This window comes from Pelmatolapia mariae, linkage group LG22 (genome assembly GCF_036321145.2).
Source record: "Pelmatolapia mariae isolate MD_Pm_ZW linkage group LG22, Pm_UMD_F_2, whole genome shotgun sequence".
NCBI classification, from domain to species: Eukaryota; Metazoa; Chordata; class Actinopteri; order Cichliformes; family Cichlidae; genus Pelmatolapia; species Pelmatolapia mariae.
Window position 1 is genome coordinate 7524179 of NC_086245.2, and position 18299 is coordinate 7542477.

The 18299-nt window shown below is 42.5% G+C and overlaps 1 protein-coding gene across 8 annotated transcripts in view; it reads right to left on the reverse strand.

Moving 5' to 3' along the window:
• macf1a (microtubule actin crosslinking factor 1a) overlaps positions 1 to 18299 on the reverse strand; it is a 235242-nt gene that overhangs the window by 193612 nt on the left and 23331 nt on the right. The window contains exon 1 of one of the 8 annotated variants that reach the window (XM_065470405.1): positions 15613 to 18018. The exons of the other annotated variants lie outside the window; for them this stretch is intronic. Coding sequence (XP_065326477.1) covers positions 15613 to 15706 — 94 coding nt within the window. The 5' untranslated portion in view covers positions 15707 to 18018. Of the gene's footprint in view, positions 1 to 15612; positions 18019 to 18299 lie in introns of those variants that run through there. 8 annotated transcript variants of the gene reach the window in all.

Here is an 18299-nt window from a genome sequence, read left to right on the forward strand (position 1 = left end):
CACAGTTATCAAATCATCAAAATTGTCAGATTGATATTATTAAAAAGACAGTTTCATTGTTTACCTTCATAAGCGACAACTGATCAATACAACCAAATATATTTGACGCCTTTTAAGCATCGGTTTTATTTACATTTGTGTCAAAACATTGGAAACTGACACAGTGCACTCAGCTGACCTATTATATTCACATGGGTTCTCATTGTCCACCACCCCCACCTTTGAACACCTTCACACCTCTAACAGCCAGCCGCCATCCCCCCTCCCTGCTTTTATCCATGTATTCATCCATACATCCGTTCATCCATCCCCCTTCAGGAATGTCAGATTAAATTCTCAGATTATAATCAAAGAGAGGAAGCAAAGTGAGGGAACGTCGAGGCTGGGATGGAGGAATGGGCAGAGGGAGGGGTGAGGATTAGCAAAAGAGGGGTGACAGACGGGAAATCCGGGAAGACCTGCTAACGTGGAAGAGAGCAGGAGAGATACCCTCCCCCTCTTATTATCCCTCAGTGTTTGGATGGTGGCATGCTCTAATGCCAAACGAGACCGCTCTGAATCTTAAAGGGGTCGTTTTGGTTTTAAAAACACAATATTTCTATTTCTGTAGACTCTTTCCCCTTTCTCTGAAAACCTTTTACCCTGAATCAACTTTCTGACATATTCCATGCAGATGGAGATTTGTGAGCCATCAGATGATGCAAATGAGTGTACCATAAGGCTGCTAAAAACACACAAAAAAGAAAAATATATCAAACTCCACAAAGTCACAATCTGAACTGTGACTACAGAAGAAGAAAGATGTCCACACTGGCCGTCAAACAGAGCAGGGGTCTCCAGCCAGGCAGGTCTTAGGGCTCCATGGGTGACGTCTGGTGATTAAAGGATGCAAAGACCCTCTGACAGATGGAGCAGGTCACCAAGTGGGGGACGTTTCAGGTCGCACAGAGAGGCACACACAGCACAAATTCATGTGTGCATTTACATGCATAGTCTCCCTCTTTCACATGCACCCACACAAGCATCCATACTATATGCAAGCAAGTAGCTGCATGAAAAACAGACCTCCAAGGGCACAGCTGTTACTGAACAAGGGCAAGAAGTCCAAGCTCAAAAGCAGGTATAGGCAGGCAGGTAGTCAGAGTGCAGGTAAGAAACACTCCCCACAAATGATCTGTTAGTCAGCATATTAAACCTAAAATACGCAGACGTAACAAAACTGTGTAGCCTTCATTAAATAAAGCAGCACAGGACCCCGCTGGCATTTAAACTAATGAAACGCCATTTAGAGAGCCTCTAGCCTCATTACACATCAACAGGCTTCCTGTCGAAACACCAAACAATGCTCAGAGAAGAGAGGGGGAATTACACGTTGGTTGGATTGGAAATATAGGAGGTAAAAAAATAAGGTGAAGGATTAATCTAAAGCTATGGAGGCATTCAACTGACACACTTTCAGTCTTGAATTAAAATTACATAACACTGCGTGGTATATTTAAAAACCAAATAATTATGTCAGCTGAAACACAGCAGTAGACACAATCCAAACTGTCCTTGCATCTCTAGTTCTATTCAGTTTCTGCTCTTTTTATGAGATAAAGCAGATTATTTAAGTTAAAATTAGTCGAGCTTCTCATATCTGCAATGAGTAATGATCTGACCCGTCAGGCCCCGGAGCAATCAGCTCTGACTTCAAACTATTCAGGATAAACCCTCCAACCAAAGGCACACACACTCAGCAGAATCAATACACTTGTGATCTGATCCTAGCTGGATATGAATAGCAAATGAGAGCATGTCCTTAATGAGGTCAGCGCAACGATAATGTTCTTGTGGTCGATGCTGATAAAGTGAGTAAGCGTGCGATTAAAGAGGAAATTATTAATTGGAAACTGATGACACACAATAGTTGATCTATAAATATGAAATATTTCTTATTGATCATCTATTATCTGAGCAGGGACGGTCCATGTGCTAAAAAGCACTCACTCTGGTGCTAAGAAAGTGAGGCAGTAAATGAAACACACACACCCTGAGTGATAGTCATGCTCATCCATGCCCGCAGGATGGTAATTTTAGAGATTCTCAATTAGGAGCAAAGCCTTTTAGACGAAGTAGCTGGAGCTATACGAGATTAACAACAGCTCTGACTACTGACCTAGTAAAGACAGACAGTGGAGGAAATGAGAAAGGAAAAGACAGTAAGAAAAACAACATGGAGATAAGAAGAGAGAGTGATGATGATCACTAAAATCTGGGATGAAAGTAAAACATGACAGTACAAAAACAGGATGAACGTGAAAAACAAAAACATGATTTCTGGAAATGGTAAACTCATGAAAGGATAGAGGGATGGGGGAAGTAAAAGAGAGAGGAGCGCCTCATGACGATGGTATGATGAGGGGTTTATCAAGGACAGATAAAAATAAGATGATGAATCAGAAGTCTTCACACTCACAAGACCACAGACATGGAACACACACACAGTGTTTGGCACAGACACCGGCTGCTTTAACTCCGTGTCACAAAACATTAGCGGTGCACGTTACTGCAGTGAGAACCAGACGGTTTCACAACTCTGACCAATTCATTTGAACTGTCCAAAGCTGAACTTTTATAGATAACTACATTTCTCACATTTTCCTTTTTACGTACAGTTTCATTAACCCTGAAGTGACCAAGCAATTTTAGCAAATAAAAGGTATCATATTATGTAATTACCAGCCACTTAATTTGGTACACCTTTTCAAGCACTCAATGTTATCTAATCAGCTAATCACATAGCAGGGAATCAGTGCATTTAGGCATGCAGACATGGTCACGTTTAAACTGAGTTTCACAATGGGGAATAAAGGTGATTGATTTCAACATGCTATGGTTGTTGGTGTCAGACAGGTTTTTCTGAATATTTTAGTAACTACTTGGATTTTCCCCACACAGGGAATAGTGAGAAAATACCCACTAAGCGGCAGTCAGCTAGGAGAAAACGCCCTGTTCACACCAGAGGTCAAAGGAGAATGTGTTCACTGCTTCAAATTGATGAGAAAGAAACAATAACTCCAGTAACCACTTGTTACCATCGAGGTATATAGGAGAGCATCTCTGAGCTGATGGGCCACAGCAGCAGAAGAGCACACTGGGAGCCATTCATGTCTAAGAACAGGAAACTGAGGGGTTCACCAAGTGTGACAACAGATTGGAGAAATGATGCCAGACCTGATGAGTCACAATTTCTGCTGTAATACTGGACAGTAGGATCAGAATTTAGCGTAAACAATAAAAGCATGGATCCATCCTGCCTTGGATCAACAATCCAGACTTCTGGTGGTGGTGTAATGGTGTGTGGAATATTTTCTTGGCAAACTCTGAGCCCTTTTTACCAACTGGGCATGAATTAATGTTACAGCCTAGTGAGCATTGTTGGTAAACATGACTATCCCTTTATGAGCACAATGTAAACATCTTTTGATGGCTGGTTCCAGCAGAATAATGTGCCATGTCACAAAGCTAAAATTAGCTCAAACTGGTTTCTTCTTCATTCAATGACAATAAGCTGCTGTACCCAAATAGCCTCCACAGTCACCAGATCTCAATCTAACAGAGCACATTTGTGATCTGGTGCAATGGGAGATTTGCATCACCGATGTGCAGCCGACCAATCTGCAGCGACCGTGAGACTATCACGTCAACATAGACCAAAGTCTTTGAGGAATGTTTCCCACACCTTGTTGAACACCATGAAGACTTAAGGCAGTTCTGAACGCAAAAGCGGGTCTAACCACCCAGTACTATCAAGATAACCAATGACGTGACCAGTGAGTCAACCAGATCAAGTAACTAAAATCAACAGGCCAAATTTTGCCAAATTTGATTTGTGTTTAAAACAGAAAATAACTAAAGTTGAATGCATTAAAAGAAACACACAAATACTTCTTCAAATGTAAAAATCTGGGATAAACGTACTATAGTTTTCTCTTTGGAAACCATGATTTAAGAGAGAATTTACAACCCATTATCTACACCACCTTAAAAAATGGTCTCTGTAGAGGTGGGAGGAGGGAAAGGACAATGCTGCTGACACATAAAGGCAAGAAGCTTACAGAGGGATTGCTGGGATTTTGAATAGCTCTGCACTAAAAAGAACGACATTTAAAATAGTGCATCCTGATTGCAGCTCCTGCGGAGGAGTGCAGTGCTGCAGTTCAGTGTTTAATGTGAACGAATCGCAACTGCGGCCGCCGTGCTGTCAGAGACATTACAGCAAAGAGGGAGAAGACTGTGGTAATACGACTCAACTCACTTTGATCCATCCCAACAGGATCTGTTAAATAGCCACATTATCTCTCTGAAAGACAATCAGTATTACATTCATCCAGGAATCCAATCAAAGGGAAGGCTACTCCATGATGTCAGTGCCACAATGAATTACATAAGAACCACAGTGAAGCCCCTGTAGCAGAGCCCTCTTGGTACAGGCCTTACACTGAAGACATGTGAGAGAATGGACCGGTGCACAGTGACAGGGGTGTCCCGTTTCCTCGCCTCCGCGTTGGCATAGTAAAGTAGATGAATGGGATTAGGGCTCGGGCCCCTGCTGGGGGGCTGTCTGTGTGACATCCCGCCAGGACCGACCAGATTACCCTCACAGCCTCATTTGCATGGCAAATCCTCACACCAGCTCGCATGCACGAGCACACACGCAAACACACACAGTAATGTATAAGGCTAATGGAGCGTGGACTGTAAGCAATACACTGCAACACCATCAACACTGGGCAGAGAAATAAATGGCCTTAATTCATGGAAATTAGCCAAAATTAATTAGACATTTAAAAAACAAAACGAATCTATAAATATCTTTGAAAATTGAATGAAAATACAGTTCGAAACTACTTGTCTTGGTCAACCAATAGTCCAAAGGTACTAAAATTAAAAATAATTAATAATAAAAGATATACAAGGTCAGGAAAGCTCAAATTCGTCGATATGAAAAAGGGAAACAAGGAAAGTCTGTTATTCTGTTTTAAACATTAGTATGAATTTCACAGATTATCAAATTGGTGTTCTGCGTGAAGTTTGCATGTTCTTCCCATGTGTGCGTGGGTTCTCTCCGGCTTCCTCCCACAGTCCAAAGACATGCAGTTAGTGGGGTTAGGTTAACTGGTCATTCTAAATTGCCCATAGTTGTGAATGTGAGTGAATGGGTTAGCCCTGTGACAGACTGGCAACCAGTCCAGTGTGTACACTGCTTCTCGCCTTATGGTAGCTGGGATAGGAGCCAGCTCCCCTGTGACCCTGATAAGGATAAGAGGGTGGAAGGATGGATGGATGAAATTATTGGGAATTAATTGCTATTCAATCAACTTACTGAGGTTTATCTAGGCTTAAAATCAATCACCCTGTGCACACAATCATGACTGACCCACATATTTAAAGGTCAAACTTTTTCCAATCTGTGGGTTATGATCAAGTCAGTCACAGAGTGAGAGAATTATCATTTCTCAAGGTAGGAAACGCAAGCATACGTGTGACATACCTGCAGTGATTCATGTACGTCACACACTTCATTCTGACTCTGTCCACCTTCCTTTGTTGTGTTTACGGTGTGTGAACCTGTTCCAGTGTGTGTGCATGTTGCGCAGTCAGCTGAGAGTCACAGGCTGAAGGAATTGGAGCAGATTAAAAGTCACCCTGCCTCTCTCGCGGTCACAAGCTGGGCTTGACACTCAGAGCCGCTCTGCGCGTCCTTTCATCTCACGGGATTTAAACAAAGCGCACACGTCCGACAGGATGGGACTGACAGTTCACACAGTTATTAAGAGTAATGTGTATAAAGTATAAGTTTCTCGCCTCAGTTATTAAAATAAACTTCCTTCTCACCTTAGCAACAAGATACTGTTCTTAGACGAGCTACCGTAGATTACACGAGCACGCCAATCTGCAGATTTAAAACACTTTGCTTCCGTTGTGCTACAACTGGATGTAAACAGGATTTTTAAAAAACCTACCAGCTACTTTGTTCCTCTGCAGCAGTCCCTATCTAATCTCCCCTTCTAAAAGAAACATTTGTTCAAACTTTTTCATGTTTCGACAACTCGGCATGACTTAAAAAGAAACACCTCTGCTATACCATTTATTGCCCTAGGTGCTGACGCTTTTCAGACTCTCGCTGAACATATACACGTCAAATCATATCCAGATATCATACAGTGGTTCACTCTGCCGCACATCAGTGTGGCTCCAAATGTCTCAATTTTATTCACCTGCCTACAGCTGGATTTTTACTATGTTTATGCATAAGCCTGATTTTAAGTATCACGTCTCCAGAATCAGCCATGTGAAATCATTTCATACCTATATGAAATGTAAGGATGGAGGCACCGCACCTCACATCCCTCTACACTCTCCTCTAGCATCTTATCACTCAGCCTCAAACTGACCAGCATGAAGATTTACTGAGAATCATTTATCTGTTACTGGAGCTACCAAGGCTTCCAGATTTGATTTTAAAATACTCTCTCTTCAGTGATGCCTGATATGATCTTACATCTGATCCTTCACTGCCAAACTGTTAGACATCCAGTACTCCTCACGGAGAAAAATCAGGGATGAGCTTTTACCATTTATGACCCTAACCTTTGAATATTTCTACCTCAGAATTTGTCAAGAAAGGTACAATAATTTCAAGAAACTTTACTCTCACATTTAACTGGTGTTTTTACTTAACAACAAGCAGCTGAGTGTTTCATGCTTCCACTGTACAAGTGTACTAAGTGGTATTTTCAGCCACTTTAAGTAATCAGATGGATCTAGAGAAAACGATTCCCCTATACTCAAGTTTATGTTCTTTCAGCTTTCTTCTCTTTATTATGTTTTTATGGCTGTGAAGCCTTTTGAACCTCTACATGTGATAGTGGGCTCTACAAATAAAATCGATCTGACTGATAGGATGATGGAGAGACAAGAGGAGGTATAGATCTACCTTTCAACTACCAAAAGCTTCCTGCCTACTCTAGATAATTAACAAGGGGGGGAGCAAAGGAGAAGATGATGAAGATTAAGAAGAAACTATAAGCCTTGTATATAAGATAATAGATATGAACAGGCATCAAGAGGATGACACAGGAAGCAAAAAAAGAGCAGGAAAAGAAATGAAGGAGAGAAGTGGCATCAACAGCTTAGCCTTGCCTCACAGTGCAGACCGTTGAAGCAGGAAGCAAACTAAATTAGCACTAAAACTAAATTTCTGCATTTCCCAAAAGACAAATCAGACAGTGGGGGCGGAGAAATAAAGGTAGAAAAGCAATGGATTAAAGAGGAAAAACGAGAGGAAGGATTCAGTGTATGCTTCACAGAGATGATGCACTATAGGGGACAGAGCTGCAGAACCAGCTGTGTGTGCGTCTCAGCCCCAGTGCAGCAGTGTGCAATCGATGCACGCTAACCGCTGTCCCCTATATTGCTTTTAGAGCAGCCACCATGATTTATTCATTAACCGCTTCTCTCCCATCTCACTTCATCTCGACATCTCTGCTGCATCTTACAGCCCTCACGCTCTTCTAGCAGCAAAAAGAAGCATCCAGGAACAGAGAAGACACAATGCTTCATTCACAAAAAGCTTGCTAAATTTGAAAAACACAGCAGAATCTCCAAACAAACCAGCTTCAGAGGAAACACCTGGTGACAAGTGAGACAGCCACAGCCCTGCTGCTGTCTGCGCACCGTAAATATCTCTTATGTCCCTTCTGCTCGTTATTTCCAGCCAAGCTGTGGGGGGTTAGAAAGGCTCTCCATCTTAAAATGGAAGGGTGAATGTATCCACTGCTGACAGCGTTTCTGAAAAATGCTTGCCAAGTGAGGACTGAAGGTCAACACAGAGAGAAAAGATGACTTTTTAAATTATACCAGCTGCGAGCAGACACAGTCTGAGCCGGGACGTGACCGTGTGTGTGAGTTTGTGTCTCACAGAGGTCAAAGCAGCAGCACTGGTTTCCTCTGTCCGTTTCCTTTTGGGGGATCTTTTTCTAGATTATTTTGAGGATTTTTATGTCTTTGGCTGAAACACAGCATTTCTGTCCCTGGACAGGAAAGGTTGGAAAGCACGCTTTGCCAATCAGGGCATCTGCATCCATGTGCTTCCCTAACCTCTTGGTTGCTTTTTGGAGCCTTTTTACCAATTCAACCCACACACACGCCTTGATATCATGCAAGGCAACATCTACTGGTATTCCTGACCCATTTTTCCCCCCCATCAAGTTAATGTGCACGCTGACACACAGCAGCCAGAGATTCCTCCCCCCACTTTTCTGTGATTACACCGAGCGCCCAGGAAGCAGCCGACAGAGATGGGATGCACATCGCTCTATTATATCAGAGCAAAAACTACAAGAGCTTTGACAACCGCCATGCAACCCTGGAGAAAAAGTTTTCAGAGATGTGCCACACAGCCTTCCCTGTCTGTCATGAATACAGGTCCTGTGTGCTGCTAAGAGAGACGGCCACTGTTACCACACAAATACGCACACATTTATGCATCAACGCAAATATTTCACACTCGCTAGTTGCTCCCCTCACGACTATTCAACTTGATTTCCTCCCCTAACGCACAATCACAATGAACCTCATTGATTATTTGACTAGAAATCAGCTGGGTGCTGGTTATGTAAGAACCCCGAGGGGAGAACTGCTGCAAACAGTAAGAAAAGGGGGGATTAAAAAAAAAAAAAAAAAAAAAAGTGGAAAAACACGAAGAACGGGGAGGAGAGACGTCACCGTGGCAGATTTACTGCATGTGAATAGAAAATGTGGAGAATGCAGGAGAGACAGAGTGCCAGAGGGATCACATTTTAACACTGCAGTATTTTTCTTTCAGCAGCTTCACTAAAACGCCGTTATTTTTCTGTTTATGTTATACACTGTCATTTTTTTTTGCATGCGCTTACTGTAAATATATCTGATACTACTAAAGTTACAAAGAAGAATCTTTCCCTCCAACTTTGACTTTGCATGTTACTATAAAAGGGACTGAAAAACAGAAGAAGCGCATGGTTTTATCGCTTAATTACTTTTGCTGCCACTGATATGCCTGGAATTTATCTCCTCTGGTGCTGGATTTCATTTCCGTTTTCCTTCATATTCTCTTCTTAATTTATGTGCTTTAATATTCTTCAAAGCATCCTAAATGTTCCCTCAGTTATGAGCATCCAAAAGATTGCCGAGTGTAAACAGTTTCCCACATTTCTGAGATTCAACCTCACTGCATTAACAACAACAACACAGCGGGGCAGAAAGGCCCAGGAGATGTCCCCGAAGCCCCCCTCCGCCCGGCCTCCCTTCGCTCTCCATCTGCAGTTAGCAGTGCAGGCTTTCTAGCTCGGCCAGCGTTTGGTTCTGCCTGCCGCAGCTCTGGCAGCGCTTGGTTTTCCTGCCGACACGATCAGGTGCTGCTGGAGAATGTGACTAAACAGGAAGTAATGTGGGAAAGGATGGGAGGGTGGAGCAGGGAGGGGAGGAGGCGGGGAAAGAGAAAGAACAGAAGGATAGAGAGACAGAGCAAAATAATTAGGAGGTAATGAAATAAGCAAGTGAGAATGCGAGGAAAAGGCAGACAAGACACGGAGGAGGGTGAATGCGAGACGGGAGAAGGAAAAAAAGAAAAAGAAAATCAATACCAAGAAGGGAGAGAAGAGAGACGGAGGCATGACTGGAAAAAGAAACCATTTTAGTAGCAGAACAGAGCAGCCACGAGATGTTTAATATTAAAATGTGAAGAAAAGCTGCTTTAGTGCAGCAGAGTAATTGATGATCTGGTTAGGGCACAGTAAGATCTGAAGGACGGAGACTGTGCTCAATGACTGAGAGAAACAAGAGAGGAGTGAAGGAGGACGAAGAGGAGGAGGAGGTTGTGTTCTTGGGGGCAGAGATCTGCTGTGAGAGGAGACCAAGACTGAGGGAGCTGGAAAGCAAAAACTAGGCCACATGGAAAAATCCAGCTGCAATGATCCAACTCTGGGACCAGCACATAGCTCCCATGTCTGCCTCTCCTCCTGTCTATCTGTCGATCATCTGTGGTCTTCTGTTAAACTGCTCTGTCGTTCTTCCTCCCCTGAGACTGCAGCTGTTTGTCTCCATCTCTATGTTTTTGACTGCTTTTCCTCTCCTGCTTCTCTAATGGTTCCTGTACTTCCTCCAGTGTCAGAGATCAATCGTCTAATTACCAGTCCGCGGAAGTGAAGAATCATTTTCCTCAGACTTTTTCCACCGTCTAATCTTGACATTTCAAGCTCTGATTTTACCTTAAATGGGATCACATTATTCCAGGAGCAGAACATTTCTCTGAGAGGCACAGAGAAAGCAAACAGACCGAGCTGATGGCATATTCAAAGCAGGAACAGATACAGTTTATTGGATTCACAAGATGGAAAAGCACATGTGTGTGGAGGAGTAGAGAGGGCGGTACTAAAAGAGATCTGGAGAGACGGGAAGAGCTGGCCCAACACTTCCTGCACTCAGTGAAAATGTAGGACGTCAGCAAACACTCAACTCCAAACCCTTCCTGTTACTCTGTGCACTTCCTGTGTCTTTCTGTCTAAGCCCTTGACCTCTGTGTGTGTGTGTGTGTGTGTGTGTGAAAGAATGAAGCCAGAGTACATGACCAGGGATGGAAATACTGTAATTTTACAGGCTCCAGTGGGGCTGGGTAATAAGTCACTATTATTACATCCAATTTTGTTTTATAGTGTTTGAAAATTGTGTCGTCCAAACTAATCATTTCAAGCAAAAAGTGCTTTAAACGTTGGGGATTTTGTTGCTTTGTTTTGGTTTTTATGAATTATTGTTCAAAGTGCTTTACTGACAGATTACATTACAGTGACCAGAGTTTATACCATTACTTTAAAACTCAGAGTTCTTCCCCAAAGGCACAGACTATAGCACCATATCCAAATTTCATTGCCCCAACTATATACAGAGCAATCTTGCTATGCACAGTCACAGTCAAAAAGTCCATTTAGAAACAGGAAATGAAGAAAAATGCTTGTGAATTTGTATATTATCAACTTTCTTGTGCTTTATATGACTTAATATTGGAGTAATATTAGTATCATATTACTTGGTTTTTCAATATTGATCAATGTTGCCACATTTAGCTCAGGAAAATGAGCACTTTTCACATACATATTGAGGTAGTAACATGTAGCCCGAGGAGCAGGGAATATGGTTTATATATGTGAATATGTCACATAAACAGGAGAAATCCTGAGTTTTTTGGGAGTGAAAGGGTGCTACATTTGTTGACAAAATTCATCACCTTTGATTTCTCTTGTGTGAATGTGAATGCCAGCGCTGATGACATTTAGAAAAGAAAAAAAAAGTATCAGTGAACTCGTGTGTGACCCTGCATGACTTACAAACAGTACAGTAAAACATTAATCCTGAGGGGTGGAAAAATGACACTGTGAATGTTTGCTTCTCTACCACACACACAAACACACACAGAGTGCAGCAGGAGCACTGAGCTGCCAGAAGTTGGCACTGCCTGTAGACGGATGAATTAGAGGTGGTAAGTATACAGTACAGAGCGGATATCGTGATAGACGCAGAGGACCACACACTCGACATATTACATAAAAGTCTTAATGTGGAAAAACATGCAGTTTATCTACACAAAAGCAGCATCTGAATTGAATTTTAAGTAGATTTTTAGGTCAGAAACACACATTTCCTACTATCTATATTTAAGTCGGCAGGTTTCCTGACAATCTTCTTCTTCTAAGCTCTGAGATTGTTCTGCTTCCTTCCAGGTTTCCCGGCTTATATTCGGCTCTGAAAGGATTTTCGTGACACTCTACCTGACCCGTCATGTTTTAATGAACACTTTTTGCTTTTAAGCTGCTCTTAAGCTTACATAAGTGTTATTATACATGTCTAATTAGGATTATTAGAGTGAAAAAAAAGCAGAGAAGCAGAAATCCATAGAGTGCTGCTTCATATGTGGTAATTATAGAGCTACTTGAGTAAACATAATGCTCAAATGTTGGTGTCAATGTGCCTGAAACCATCTGCTTTTCCACTGACTCACAGCACGTCTATGAGTGTTTTCTGAGTGTTCCAGTATTTTTCCATATATGACCTTGTCACTCTTGCTTTAGATATCCTGTCATTGTTACACAGCAGTTACACTCATGGCTGCGAACACAAATGCCAAGAAAAATACAAACACACACAAACACCGCACCCGCTGCCTGTGAATGATTTAAACCCTATCACATGTCGACCTCCAGTTTCAGTGACGTGATGCTACAGCGAGCAGGACGCCAAGTTCCCATTTCTCCCTATATATCTCTGAGTGACTCAGTCACAGGTGACAGAGTAACGAACACTTACATGCATACGGGAACGCTGTTTACAGGATCAGCAGACCATAGAAACCACTATAATCCCAGCTATCAGGGGACAGAGGGGAACAGGCAGGACAATGCATGACAACGTAAAAGGGTAAATGACAGGGGGAAACTTGATATCGCTCAAGACAGTAGACATGCTGACACCTCAAAGAGCAAAACGTGATTATGCAGTGACACACAGCAGCAGGAGCAGCAGCACAGGTCCTATTGTGGTGGACTGACTGCAGAGGACACAGGGTTTAGCCTATAGGGTTACAGCCTCATTATAGCACTGATGAAGGAGGCGAGCTGGGACTGCGACGCTTGGAAGAGTTGAAAACCTGCAGCCTCACAGGGCCAGAAAACAGACCTCAGTCTAACAGGAGTGCTATAACCCAGAAACAGGTCGAAAACGTCCACATTACTAAAGTACCGCGATCCCCACGTGGAGCTGTTGTGTTTAGAGATTGTTTGTGGAGTGAAGCTATATCAGAATGATAGAGTCTATATGGACTGTGATTAACATTATCAACTTATCAATCTGTGGCAAAATGTTTTTGAATCTGATGCTCACATTCTCTGTCAGGACTGCACTCCCTGTTTATGTAGCGTTTGAAACCAACACTCAGGACAAGCACACTTGGTATCACTGGACTTTTTGTCATTAGGAGAAAAACGATTCTGAAACCAGGAGCAGTGCAGTAAAACCATGATAGCAATGCTGGCTAAGGGCAGCCCTGTAATATAAGGCATCCAAGTGGAAACAGAGAGCGTAACAAACTGTATCAATACCAATTTCTGTTACTGTACCTGTGGGAAATTACAACGCATCTAGATGGAGACAACGTGTTAGGCACACCTCAGTGCACCTGCACATTTATCCTCTGGCTGTTCCGGTTTATCACTAGCGCTGATTGGCTGCAGAGGGTCACCTGCATGAATATAAAGTGTGTGTGTGTGTGTGTGTGTGTGTGGCGGGGGTCTCCATCAACACTGGCTGCACAGTTCTCCACACGTGCTTTTGCCTCTTTTTGCTTGGTTTTGTTTAATAACATTAATCGAGGGGATAGGCGTGAATGTGATGGCTAACTATTTTGCATTAATAAAATGTTTTGCAGCATTAAATGCATCAACTGATCATGGCTGCAGGAATAGCAGCCAAACAAAAAACAAAAAAACCCTCCAAATTATGCAAAGCTGCTTTGCTTGTATCAAAATAAGAGCATAAACAGTTTTTCAGGAAATATTAAAATTCAGATGTTTTGCTTTGCAGCTTCTGGATTTCTAAACACAGCATAGCTGGAGTGATCCTCTCACTGATGAAGGAGGTGAGCTGAGATCGTGCTTGTGCAGATACTAATTAAACATCCTGGACTCTACCTCTACATTTACCAAAACAGCTCCCAGGTCACTGCTTGCTCCTGTCAGATAAAGGGCTAACAGCAGGCACATGGTTATATCAATACCACATTTGGAGAGGACTGACATATGATGGAGCTGTTGGGCTATTATGCATTGACATTTCCAATGGGGAGGGAAAGAGCCCTCAGAGACCCACGTTCAGCTCCACTTTAATCAATGTGCTCACGTTCCCTTCCTTTTAATCTCACATGGAAAAAAAACCAGCTCTGATGCACCTTATTTGTTTATCAAAGTAAAGCCATCCTGCTCGCAGATAAAACTGGACGACGTGAAGCACTTAAACAGAGAGCAATTGCTCACTTCAGGATGAGAAATGGACTGTCCAATCCATCCCGAATGAACTGTTCTCTGTGAGTGAGAGCGAGGCAGATTTAATAGAAGCCCCATTGCCTCCCGAGGAAGTCTAACACCTCTAATATGTGGATTTATTTTAGCACTAAAGCAGCCATTAATGCCAGACAGAAAAACAGAAAACCCTGCGCATATATAAAATATAACACTAAGAAAGTTAAGCTGTTCTAAGCAGTTTGAGTTCTAAGTGGGTTTTGTTGAACAATATAGTCAGAGTGCTAGAAAGGCTAATAATAATAATAACAATATGCATGTGCAAACTAAATGTAACAATTTTCTGCTTTTTATTGCATGATATGAGCCTGAATGAGTGCATCTACAAGAGAGAAAGACCAATATTTGCAGCAAAACTTCACTGATGTGTCGTTTACAAGAGGAGACGGTTACATATTATGGCTCAAGTAGATAAAGTCTGCATATTTCCTTCTGTAGACAGGTTATTGCACGGAGTGAGAGATAAGTTAAGCAAAGTGTTGGCATAGAAAAGATATTACAAACTGTTAGTGAAACCTCCCAAAGGGCTTCTTTTCTTTGTGCTTAGACAGGTGTATTGCACACATACTTGATGTTGGAGGATCGGATATGAAACTCCTCATCTCAGCCTCCCTCCTCCTCTCACATATTTGACAGCAGCACATGGAAGCTATGTCCCAAACCCAGAGGAGTTTAGTTTCATTATAACAATCAATAATTCAAAACCGCCTCCTTTTCATCAGTGCCAGCATCACAGATGTGACCCAAGTCTATTGGCTGTCTGCACCCCCATTCTGTCCCTCTGTAACACTAACACACACACACACACACACACACACACACACACACACACCTCCTCCCAACAGCCAAGTTCAGCAGAGGCATTCATTTTTAAAGCGCCCCTGTCACTGGTATTATAAAATAGCAAGTCTCAGACCTGGTTGTAAGACCTCTGCTGCAGGGCAGACACACATACACACACACAGAAAAATAAATATAATGATTGTTTTCTTCACCTTAAAGTGTTTTAAAGCCACATCACAGCAAACGCAAACCATCCCAGTGCCCTGCACAGCAGCAGCTTTGATATTTACAGGCTAAACAGCAAACAAGGCGAAACCCGAGGCCATATGGGGAAAACTCCTTACACTAGTGGGCTGGGAGAACTTCATAAAACTGCTTCCTCTGGTGTTTCAAAAGCACACAAGTGATTAGGAGGGAGTCAGGGCATGCACTGTGGAGGCCAACAATGTGGCAAGGCTAGAAGCCCTGCTTTGCTTATCCAAAATACAAGGAAACAATCCAGATTATGAAACTGGCAGAGTGGTGCTGGCTGCATGCCTAAAAACCCACTTACACTTTCAGACATAATCTCGGAGTTTCTTTCATCATTTTCCCTTTCATTCCCTGACAATACAAACAAACGCCTTAACCATTCCCTGTGGTTCCTCTTACACCCTGCTGAAGACCTCTGTACATTTACCTTTATATCTCTCCAGCACATCTTCATACGCCTGGGCGAACTCCTTCTCCTGTGAGTGGTTTGAGGGCAGCAGACCCGGTACGAACCCGGCCATGGTGGCTCACAAGCCGGCTTGTGAAGAAGAGAGGGGTCGGCCTGCAGACTACCGCAGTGACCCGGTCCGCTGGTGCTGCTGCTGCTTCTGCTGCCCGTCCGGACCCCAGCTCCGACTCCCTTTGCTTCCTTCTCCCTCCTCCGGTTTCCAATACAAACACCACGGTGCGTGAAACTAGTGAATATGATGCATTGGCGCACACCAAAAGCCCCGCAGCTCACTTCTGGAGCGCGGTTAGATAATCCTCAGGGACACTTGAGAGAATATAAAGGACAACAAAAAGCCTCAGTGAGCGTCTATCTGTGAAAATCTACTTAAATGAAGGTTACATAAACGCTATCTATCCATGACAGCCGTCAGCGTACGTGCGGGTGCGGGACCACACGGTCGCATCGCTCGGTGCGTTTCCTCCGGCCAGTCCCTCCTTAAATATCGCCTTCCACCCGGTGACTGCTGCTTTTTGTGCCTCCTGTGCGTGTGTGAGAGAGAGAGAGAGAGGGAGGGAGGGAGTATATCCTAGTGACGGGAGGGGGCCGTGTGTCTCTTTCCGTCCGGAGCTCCAAACCAAACCGTATCCGGGCTCGGGCTTTCTATCCGAGGCTGAGTCGGCGGCGTCCTGTGGATCCGAAAAGAGCCGGGCGAGCTCCCAGCATGCTTCCCAGTCGTAATGGCTGCTTCTGTCCGAGGCTTTGCGGCCCCTGGGTCCGTGTGAATGTGTGTGCGTGTGTCTCTCCCTCCTATGCTCAGGTTTCTCGGTCCTTCCTGCAGTGGCTGTCTTCCATCCCTCTCTACCGGCCGCGCCAGGAACCTCCGCCACAGGAATTTGTAGAGCCGGTGGGGAAGAGCTAGCTAGCCTAGCTGAACAGGTGGAAAATGGAGCTGGAGCGCCCTCAGACGGAGGTAGTGGCTCAGTGACAAATCTTGTTCAGGTGTTTTAAAATATTGTTTATCATTTCCCACTGTAACGGATATTAAACCAGTTTACTAAAGCAATAACCCCCTGATTGAAAACTACTTGTAGCATGCTAACACTTAACGTTATTTTCCGTAACACTGCTGAACTGAAAATCTATACCAGGGATGTCAAACTCATTTTGTATCGTGGGCCACATGCAACCCCGTTTTTTCAGATTAAATACATTTAACCCCATTTAATGTAATAAAAAGAAGTGTAATTTCTTCTTTTTTCATTTTTACTCCAAGATGAAGAAATTCTGGTTCAGTAAATGAAAGAAATCTGTCGGCACAATTAACTAATGTGTAAAATAACGGAAAGTTCTAGTACTTTCTGTTATTTTAGTACCTCATTGCCCAGCAGAGTAATTCACATTTATTCACATAGTGGAAAAAACAGGACATTTTCTCCATTTTAATTCTTATTGTTTATCTATTTACTCTGGTGTGGTATGAAAAGCCATGGTGGTAGTCTTTATATGTAGGAAAAGCTGTAAAACCAATGCAAATACAGTTAAAAGTAAAAAATCTATGAGCTCATTCACAATTTCCAAAATAGTTCAGTGGGCTCCATGGTCTTCGGTGGGCCGATTCTGGTCCCCGGGCCTTATGTTTGACACTTGTGATCTATAAGTTCTGTTCTAATTAAATTTGTCAGTTTTTAACATTTTGTTTGTTTGTTTTGCAAAAGGCACGTACATGTTAAAGTCCCCCACAACTCAAGAGAAGTCCTTTTGTAATTTTATGTCTCTCTGTTAATTTTTCAGCATAACTTTGAACTTTGTTTTAGTCATTTTGTATATTTTTCTGCTTGTTTTCAGTTTCTTTTTAGAAATCTTTTTGTCTTTTTGATGGTTTTAATTTTTTCTTCAACAGTCATATTTTATTTCTGTTCCTTGTTTTGAACTATTTTTTTGTTTCCTTTTGGCTGTAGTTTTCTCCCCAGTTATTTTGTGTTTCTTTGTGATTGCTTTGAGTTTATTTTCAGAAGTCATCCTTCTCTGTGTAATCATTTTAATTCTCTATAGGTGTTTTTCCAGTTTTAACCTTTTTGAGATGCATCTCAAAAGCATATAAATCGTTGTTTTCAGACTGTCATATTTGAATCACTTCACAGTCTGTTTGTCATTTGCATCTTTTTGCAGTTCCCTGATTCCACCCCCATAAGCTAATATTAACAGAAGGTCTGTCTCAAAAGCTGCCTGATCCCTTGTGGTCCCTGCAGGCTTGTTAAGTCATTTTTCTACAATTGTCAACCCCCAACTAATTGATCATGCATGAGGATTTGCAACCACAATGCATTTTTGCCATTGTAGGTAGTCACTGTAATAACAAGTAGATGCATTTTGATTTTTTTATTTCTCAAAAATTCTGCAAACAACTTGTAAAACACACTAAATAAACTCAAGAATGTTTAAAGGAGTGGACTGAATGAATGGAGCACAGTGCCATCTAAAGGCTAAGTAAATATACATAACCAGGAGCTCTGGCGAAATAATTAAATTTTAAATAACACCTTGTTAACAAGCTTTTAAACCAAAACTTAAAAGCTTCTCCAGACACAAGAAACACAGTAAAACTAGGCGATATATTTAACTGAAAACCAGGCACATCTTATTGTTCTGTATTTGACGCCATT